The sequence below is a fragment of the Miscanthus floridulus genome, chromosome 13 (genome assembly GCF_019320115.1).
Source record: "Miscanthus floridulus cultivar M001 chromosome 13, ASM1932011v1, whole genome shotgun sequence".
NCBI lineage: Eukaryota > Viridiplantae > Streptophyta > Magnoliopsida > Poales > Poaceae > Miscanthus > Miscanthus floridulus.
In genome coordinates, this window is record NC_089592.1 from 4,514,613 (window position 1) to 4,524,685 (window position 10,073).

A 10,073-nucleotide genomic window follows, 5' to 3' on the forward strand; every position below is an offset into this window, starting at 1 on the left:
ATCAAAATTTAAATACCAAAACGGCATCGTCATTAGGTTTTGAAACTTAATTCATTTTCGTTCTAGAAGCTAAAATTGAATTCCACATTCAATTCTTGAGCTATCAAAAACACTATTGAGCAACATCTACTTACCAAAACAAAAGTTGCATTTTCATCTACTAAACTTGTACTTCAAATTTTATTTAAGTACTAAATACAAGTTATATTTTATTTTTGTTTATAAAAATTGTTTTTCATTGCTTAATCGAATAAAAAAACCATTCATTATTTATTTACTAGAATTGCTATCAGGCATTTTTAAGCACTTTTTCATACTTTTCCAAAACAAACCCTAATCAACTTTTGTTCCCAAGATTATTTAAGTGCTTTTAAGCACCAAGGCAATTTGATTAGCAACACTTATTTGTTTCTTTATTCACAAAGGCGAGTCACACAAAATTTACCTTGCCATTTCATGTGAGAATTCATTGTAGAAACTTGGAAAACGTATTCACTAGGGTTTATTAGGCCTTAACCTCTGTGCCAACTAAGTCCGTAACACCAGGGGTGTTACACTGAGCTGAAGTTGCAGGAGGAGAGGACAGCGAGCAGCTCAGTGAGCAAAACACAGCAGCCCACAAAAGGGGTAGGGGTATAGGCCATGGGTGCAATGATGACGGCTACTGTGGCTGCACCTCTCGACCCACACAAAAATTACAACCAGCCGTCTTCCATGATTGATGAGGAACAAGTTGAGGCCTCAATGAGACAGTCCAATGGGGCAGTAGTAGGACTGATTGCGGATGATGCTCAACACCTTGGGACCCTTCTAGATGCCATGGTAGAAGCCGGATTGTTAGCCGATGGCAGGCCAAAGAAAGAGCTAGGGAGTGTCATGACAATGGCAGTTCTATCAGATGGAGAGCTTACCCCAGTGCGGCATAGCAAGTGGAATGCGGACGTGGCTGAGGTAGACTCTCTTGAGAAGGCAGAAAAAAGAGTTGCTGTCAAAAACCTCGAGGAACCCCAAGGTAATGCAAAAGTAAATTCAGTTTGTTCTTTTTCTAATGTTCGTATTGAGCAAAACTTAAGGGGAGTGGGGATCAGTTTGGGTGACAAAGAAAATTTAATTGTTGAGTCTGTAGCTCTAATCAAAGATGTAGAAAGGGAAAGAATGAAACCTTCTAATGCTTTTAATTCACTTGATAAAGAGTTTGAGTCAGAGGAGGATGAGATCGATCCTGATACTTCCACTATCAATCGACTCTGCGGTGACTTGACGAAGGAGGTGATGGATGATAATAGTGCGGGCCTTGATGGAGTACTTATTGATATACCCATCAAGGTGGCAAAGAATAGGAAGAAAAATAAAGTCCTCAGTAGGAAGGTACCTGCAAAGAAAAAAATATTCTAATGAAAGGGGTGTTCTAGAATTGCAGAGGTCTACGCGACCTTGCTAAACATACTTTCTTACATGATGTGGCCGAAGCTAATAAACTTGATTTTATCGCCTTATTAGAAACCAATAGAAATAGTTTCTCGACTCAGTGTCTAGAAATTTTTTGTGCGGGGGCTGATTTTGTTTGGCATTGGCGGTGCCTTCGGGGTATGTCCGAGGGATGCTAATGGGAATAAATCAAGAATGTTTCAAAGTAGAAAATATTGTCGAGGGTGATTATCATATCAAGTTTATCTTAAAAAATAAGGCAGACGGTTTTCGATGGGCCCTTCTGTCTGTAAATGGCACAGCACAAGAGGAGCATAAAGAACACTTTTTATAAGAGTTAGTACTGAGTGTGTACTAGCTGTGAGGATCTACCTTTCTTAATAGGGGGATTTCAATATCATTAGGAACCCGTCTGAAAAAATAATTCAAGATATAATAATAAGTGGCCACTTTTGTTTAATGCTATCATTGAAGCTTTGAATTTAAGGGAACTAGAGATGCCGGGTAGAAAATACACGTGGGCTAATTATGTAGAAATTCCAACTTATGAAAAGTTAGACCATATCTTGGTAACAACAGACTGGGAATAGAAGTTTCCGCTGGCTACTGTCCAGGCACTCACCCAAGAAATCTCAGATCACACACCACTTTTACTAGATGGAGGGGAACCATCTCACAAAGGCAACGTTAGGAATTTTTAAATTCGAGCTAGGGTGGCTGATAAGGGATGGTTTCTCTGAACTGGTAAAAGAGGTTTGGGAGTTTGAGAATAGGGGTAGATCACCCATGGAATGGTGGCAAAATAAGATTAGAAGACCACGACAATTCCTCAGAGGATGAGCTAGAAATTTGGTTTCCAAAAACAAGAAGCACAACTAGACCTATTGGCCAAGATAGATGTCTTGGATAGAAAGGTAGAAACAAGTTTGTTGTCACCTTAAGAGGTGGAGATTAGACATCATCTCAAAGGGCAATTAACTAAGTTGCTGAGAGGAGGAGATCTATTGGCTCCAACGATCAAAAGCAACAAAGTTATTGCAAGGGGGTGATAATACTAAGTATTTCCATCTGGTGGCAAATGGGAGACATAGAAAAACAAAAAAATTATAGTTAGAACAGGAAGAAGGAATTATTGTTGGGGATGCGAACTTGAAAGATTATATAACTTAATATTATAAACGACTGTTTGGACCTCACATACAGAATTCTTTCTCAACGGACGAGACCTTGAGGCATGACATACCTCAAGTATTGTAGGAGGAGAATGAAGTATTGGTGGCTCTATTCAGGGAGGAGGAGGAGGTCAAAATGGCAGTCTTCGATATGGAACATAACAAGGCACCTGGCCCGGATAGCTTTCTCGCCGAATTTTTCCAGTTCTTTTGGGATGTTGTGAAGCCAGATTTGATGAGCCTCTTTTATGAATTCCATGCAGGGAGACTGCCTATTCATAGTTTAAACTTTGGAGTAATTACACTATTACCTAAAATCACTGATGCGATCTAGATACAACAATACATGCCTATATGTCTCTTAAATGTGTCTTTTAAGATTTTTATGAAAGTGCTAAACAATAGAATTTTGAAAGTGGCTGATAAGCTGAAAGGCCCGTCTCAGACGGCCTTCATTCCGGGACGCTATATAATGGAAGGAGTGGTAACCCTACATGAAACAATTCATGAGTTGCATAGAAAAAACAAGATGGAGTAATCTTAAAACTAGACTTTGAAAAAGCACATGATAAACTAAAGTGGGCTTTTATACAACAAGTCCTCAGAATGAAAGGGTTCTCACCAATTTGGTGTGAATAGATTTCAAAAGTCATGACTAGAGGGAGTGTTGCAATAAAGGTCAATGATAATTTTGGCCATTATTTCCAAACAAGAAAAGGAGTGTGCCAGCAGGATCTGTTGTCTCCAATCTTGTTTAATATAGTGGTTGACATGTTGGCTATTCTTATTTCATGAGCAAAAGAGGATGAACAAATTCAAGGGGTTGTTTCGCATTTGGTAGATGATGGACTCTCAATCCTTCAGTACGCGGATGACACAATTATCTTTATGGACAATGATCTAGAGAGGGCCAAAAACATGAAGCTCCTACCTTGTGCTTTTGAACAGTTATCAGGACTCAAGATCAATTTCCATAAGAGCAAATTGTTTTGCTATGGAGCAGCCAAAGCTAATCAAAATGAATATGCACAAAATTTTGGGTGTAATGTAGGATCATTCCCGTTTAGATATATAGGGATTCCTATGCACCATAGAAAACTCATGAATAAGGATTGTAAACATGTTGAAGAAAGATTTCAAAAGAGACTGAGTTGTTGGAGGAGTAAGATGTTGTTGGTAGGAGGGAGGCTTGTTCTTATTAACTCGTTCCTAAGTAGTCTTCCCATGTTCATAATGTCCTTTTTTGAAATACCTAGAGGGGTTTTGAAGAAGTTGGATTATTTTAGATCACAGTTTTTTTGGCAGAGTGATGAACACAAGAAAAAATATAGATTGATAAAGTGGGAGGTAGTATGTACACCAAAAGACCAATGAGGTTTGGGAGTCATAAATCTATATGTCCACAATAAGTGCCTCCTAAGCAAATGGATGTTTAAATTGTTAAATGGTGATGGGATTTGGCAACAATTGCTTACAAATAAATATTTAAGGGACAAAACTTTGACACAGGTTTAATACATGCCCGGGGACTCTCAGTTTTGGGCTGGCCTCGTGAAGGTCAAGGGTGAGTTCCTTTCGATGGGTAGGTTTGATCTAGGTGACGGGTCTCAAGTGCGTTTTTGGGAGGATTCGTGGATTACACCACGTCCAGTGAAAATGCTCTTCCTGGCACTATATAACATTGTGAGAAGGAAAAGTGCATCTGTAAGGTCAGTGCTGTCTACGACAACGTTAAATGTAGCTTTCAAGAGGTTTCTAATGGGTGCTAATTTGCAAGCATAACACAATGTGGTGACTATGGTTGCAGATGTACACCTAAGGAACCAGAGAGATCGCTTTGTGTGGGGGCTACATCAGAATGGGTTGTTCTCAGTCAATTCCATGTACAGAGCTTTGTTAGGAGTGCAAGCTTTATCGTATAACACTTTAATTTGGAAACTTAAACTACCTCTCAAAATCAAAGTATTTATGTGGTACTTTTACAAGGGTGTAGTTTTAACAAAAGATAATTTAGTGAGGCGGCGGTGGCAAGGAGACAGGAAGTGTTGTTTCTGTTCGTCGAATGAGTCCATACAACATCTATTCTTTGACTGTCATTATGTTAAATTCATGTGGAGAATTGTTCATGTTTGCTTCAACCTAACACCTCCAAAGTGTACACAATTTATTTACAAGTTAGTTGAAAGGGATAAATAGGAAAATGAAATTTAAATTCTTGTGGGTGCAAGTACCATTTGTTGGGTGATTTGGTTGACCCAGAACGATATTGTGTTCGACAAAACTCTAGCACCATCTTATTTGCAGGTAATCTTCGAGGGGACATACTGGATCAAGTACTGGTCCCTACTACAGAAGGTGAAGGATCGCCATTTGATAAAGATGGGATGCAGGACTATTGAGACAGCTGCGATGGAGGTGTTTGCAAGACACGGCTAGAGATTTAGCAACATACTTGCTTTTTAGTTGTTGTTTCTGAAAACTTTGTTGTCTTTATGGCTCAAAACTTTATTTTTGAGATTCTTTGGACCGCTTTATTCTTGGTTGTAATAACCAGTGGCGGACCCAGGATTTGGCCAAGACTAGGGCCAAATCTTAGCGGCCAAAAACCCAAAGCTACAGCATAGTCTATAGGACCATATGTATGTCACAGAAAACAATTATTCTCAAGCAAAGTTTGTAAGAAAAGTTCTTCAACTATACAATTAATAGCTAAGAAATATCTTGTATACTGTAATGAGAAATTAGAATCAAATGGTTGAAATTGGAAACTTGTAAATTAGAAATTTAGAATTAAATCAGTTTCAGATCCAAACGACCAAACCTATTGCAACTTGCAAGGAAGGAGGGCAGGAGGCTCACCGGTCAGGGTCAGCCGGTCAGCTGACAGTAGGCAGGGCCCCGGCACCCGGCTGACTGGCTGAGGAACAGAGGAAGGAGAAGCCGGCCGCGCCGCCAGCCCGCCACGGAGCGCACAGCGGAGGGGTGAGGCTGCGCCGCGGAGCACCAGAGCCGGAGCATGGAGGCCGGACGGCGGAGGCGGAGCAGAGGGCCGGTGGGCATAGGCTGTCGACTGGTCGGCTGGGCGCAGGGCGCGCCGGAGCCGGAGCGTGGAGGCCGGACGGCGGAGGCGGAGCGGAGGGCCGGTGGGCATAGGCTGTCGACTGGTCGGCTGGGCGCAGGGCGCGCCGGTGCGCACTGGTGGAGCCGCCGGCCGTGGAGCGGCGGTCGCGACTCCCCTACGCCTGTCTCCGTTGCTCGCCTGGGCTGCCTGTGTTGTTGGATTGCTTGATGGAATGATGGGCCAAAAAAACTGAAGATTTGCTCGCTCGTTACATGGGCCGCGACTAGGGCCATGGCCTGGGCTACCCTAGTGCTGGGTCCGCCCCTGGTAATAACGAACAGTCATATGCATTAGTCGATGCAGAAGCTGAGATATTAATATATTCCCTTTTCTTAAAAAAAAAAAAGAAGAAAAGTTGTACGTACGTGCACATACTACAAGTCCCCCAACAGTTTGGAACTTTGCATGCATGCATGAGCGAGCATGGATCCCTCCCCCGCTCCACCACCACCATGGATCCGAGTAGTACGTTCCATCGTTACCAAACCAGAAGAAGCACACGGTACTCGGATCGGCTCCGTTCCGTTCCGTTTGTGGCTTGTTTTACAAGTTATTATTAATTAATTAAAGGGAAGGGGAAAAAGAAGAAGAAGAAAAAACGCGTGCGTGAAGAAAAGGTCAAAAGGAGGGGATAAATATAGGGGATGATGGATTGGATCGGATAAAAATCCAGATAAAATTTACCGCGCGCGTTTTGAGGAGAAGATAGGAAATTAGGAATAGGATAGGATTGTGGCCTGTGGGGCGTCCGAAATCCGCTCCTACCGACCGGTGGGCCCCGCGCCACCGCACGCACTGACACAACAGACGGGCCCACCGCGCAGAAAAAGAAATCGATATCGAAAATTTATCTATTTTCTACGGAGTACTCCGAGTAGGATACTACTAATTATTAGTATTTTTTATTTACAGGCGGAGGAGGTGTTATGATTATCGGATAACGACGGTAATCTTAATCTGATCCCGTCGGCGAACTCCGTTATAAAACCCGGGCACCTCCGCCCCCCTCTCCCTCCACATCACAATCGCCTCGCTCGTTCTCGCATCGCGTGCAGCAGTGCAGCAATCTCTTTCGCGTAGTCGCGTCCGCCGCCACCTCGCAGCAAGGATAGCAATGGCGCCTCTAGGAGACGGCGGAGCTGCGCCGGCGGCCAACAACCTGGTGGTGTCGTTCGGCGAGATGCTGATCGACTTCGTCCCCGACGTGGCCGGGCTGTCGTTGGCCGAGTCCGGTGGCTTCGTTAAGGCCCCCGGCGGCGCCCCCGCCAACGTCGCCTGCGCCATCGCCAAGCTCGGCGGATCATCCGCCTTCCTCGGCAAGGTACGTCCCGTTCCCGTTCCCGTCCCGTCGATTACTCACTCACTCAGAGTCGCATAGCGCCAGCAAGTCTTGTAGATCCGGTCCGGTCCGATAGCAAGGAATCCACTACTACTAGCTTAGATGCGGCCGGCGGCGGCAGGCCGGTGGATCTGGTGGTGTGGCGCGTGATCTGGACCCGGATCTGATGATCCTCCCGCGCCATGGCTGTGTAGCTGGCAATGCGGCGGCCGCGGATCCTGATCGCCGGCCGACCTGTAGCACAAGCCGGGCGTTGACTTCTCCTGAGCATTCATAGAGTGCATGGGGGTACATTTAGTTCGCGAATGGCATGAGTTTTATTGCTATTTTTATTCAGTTCCAAGTTGCAAATTTGACCGATGCGTATGCGTTGTTACCATTGGCACCGGCGGCTATTTCTTGGGCGGCAAAATCGTTGCAGCTAGCTGTGCCTTGTCATTCGACGGACGGATGCCACTATAGTGGAGCTGTTTGGGCTTGCCTTTGTTCGTTGGGAGGGAGGGCGCCTTCTTGTCGCCTTGCAACATTTTCTTTCTTATCGATCACCGACGGCGGCAGCCGAAGCCGGCCGGCTACCTTTACTGAATTTATTTTAGATCTTAACGTTTTCTATGCGTGCTGTCATTTTGTTTGAGCCGGAAATATTTTTGTTTCTTTATTATATACTACAACATGTCTACCCTAACTTATTTGAGACTTAAAGGCTTTGTTGTTGTTATATTGCATCCTGAAGCAAAAATACTGTTCCCGCCAACGTCGCCTACGCCATCGCCAAGCTCTGTCCGGCAGGACTAAAAAATACTATTTCGACTAATTGTTGTGAAAAAAAAATACTATTCTAACAAAACGTAAACAGTGCTTCGTGAGTGGCGGAACAAGCCAGCCGGTCGGCTTAAAGCCAGCCGAACAAGGAGGGATGGGACCCAGCACGTGGGGATGGTTTTCCACGGACGGACCAGACCTACTAGGCCAGCTCAGCTCGTTGTCCTTGTCGTTGGCCTTTGGGGTCACGCGTGGGTGCGTAGGCATACACACTCTCTGCACTCACGCCGTTCAGAGCCTGTGGGTCCCGGCTGACTCGGATCTGACACCCGGTTGGCCGTCAGAATCGGAGATCCTCCAACAGCCCCCAAGAAAAAGTTTCAATTTTTAATATCAAGTTACATTACATATAATATTATAGATAGATAAAAAAACACTCTTTTTTTAACCTTACTTATTAATCACTAAGCAATGTACGTGATGTAATTGCCCCACCTGCTCTGATATTATTATACTAACATGGAGGAAGCCAAAACTTGTTGGCTCATCTCTGATTATAGATTAACACACACTCCATTCATACTCTGCACAGTACTCTACTATGTTTTTTTTTTGGTCCCTTCGATTCAACTGCATCTGTAAAACTAATGGCTCTACTCCACTGCCCTGCAGTTCGGCGACGACGAGTTCGGGCACATGCTGGTCAGCATCCTGAAGCAAAACAACGTCAACTCCGAAGGCTGCCTCTTCGACCAGCACGCGCGCACCGCGCTGGCCTTCGTCACCCTCAAGCACAACGGGGAGCGCGAGTTCATGTTCTACCGGAACCCGAGCGCGGACATGCTGCTCACGGAGGCGGAGCTGAACCTGGACCTGATCCGGCGCGCCAAGATCTTCCACTACGGCTCCATCTCGCTCATCGCGGACCCCGTCCGGTCGGCGCACCTGGCCGCCATGCGCGCCGCCAAGGCCGCCGGCATCCTCTGCTCCTACGACCCCAACGTCCGCCTCCCGCTCTGGCCGTCCCCCGACGCCGCCAGGGAGGGGATACTGAGTATTTGGAAGGAGGCGGATTTTATTAAGGTCAGTGATGATGAGGTGGCGTTCCTCACCAAGGGGGATGCCAATGATGAGAAGAACGTGCTGTCGCTTTGGTTTGACGGGCTTAAGCTGCTCATTGTGACCGATGGAGAGAAGGGCTGCAGATACTTCACCAAGGTTTGTATGCTGTTTTTGCTTCTGATCTGATCTGACCTGTTCTTTGGAGGATGAGATGAACAACCAAGGAAAGGAATGCTGACTGACATGGTCCACCAATGTACCAATGCTTTCAGGACTTCAAGGGCAGCGTGCCCGGCTTCAAGGTCGACACCATCGACACCACCGGCGCCGGTGACGCCTTCGTCGGCTCCCTGCTCGTCAACGTTGCCAAGGACGACTCCATCTTCCACGTAAGACACACATCCATCTCCATCAAATGTCGTCAAGAACGTGCTTCTGATCAATCACATACTGTTTTTATTCAGAACGAGGAGAAGCTCCGCGAGGCGCTAAAGTTCTCCAACGCCTGCGGCGCCATCTGCACCACCAAGAAGGGGGCCATCCCGGCGCTGCCCACGGTCGCCACCGCCCAGGAGCTCATCGCCAAGGCCAACTAGACGCTCACGCACGCCGCCACTCCGCTCCATCACGTCGCCTTCGCCGTCGCCCCTCGACGTCCACGTCCTCAATTCGAATTCATTAGGGAGATTGTTGTTAGCGTCCGTCTCTGCTCTAAGCTGAGACGGTTTGGTGGGTTAATTAATTTAGCTTTTCTGCTTTTGTGGTGTCAGTGTGAGAGAAGAACATGGTTTTCGCCCGGGGCATTAATAAAATGTTGGCATGCGTGGTGGATAAATTTTTTTTTAGCTTCAAATCTCCATTGTGTCGTGAGGAAGGCTGCTGTAATCCGATGCCTTCGATGCAACTTTTCAGAGTTTTCAAGGAATGCAATTGTGAGTTTTCAAGGAACGTCTCAAGATGAAAAAAAAAACGTGCAATTGTGTAATGGCTTCTATTGATCGACCCGGATGATTCCAATGTGCAAATATTGTTTGCCACTTCGCCTTGCTGCAAAGATGGTTTAGTTTCAATGAAAACCCACAAAAATCTCAGTAGAGATGGTTTCAGTTGTTCTGAAAACCCGCTAAAATCTCTCAATAGGCATTTTAGTTTTTTTTCTGACCGCTGAAATCGCTCAATAGAGATTTAG

At 45.5% G+C, this 10,073-nt stretch overlaps 1 protein-coding gene across 1 annotated transcript; it reads left to right on the top strand.

Moving 5' to 3' along the window:
- Positions 1–6,721: 6,721 nt before the first annotated feature.
- Positions 6,722–9,719, top strand: LOC136500391 (fructokinase-2-like). The gene is made up of 4 exons (XM_066495732.1): positions 6,722–7,042; positions 8,495–9,040; positions 9,157–9,273; positions 9,349–9,719. The coding sequence occupies exons 1-4, from the start codon at positions 6,836–6,838 to the stop codon at positions 9,478–9,480; spliced, it is 1,002 nt and encodes a 333-aa protein (XP_066351829.1). The 5' UTR covers positions 6,722–6,835; the 3' UTR covers positions 9,481–9,719.
- The last annotated feature ends 354 nt before the right edge of the window (positions 9,720–10,073 follow it).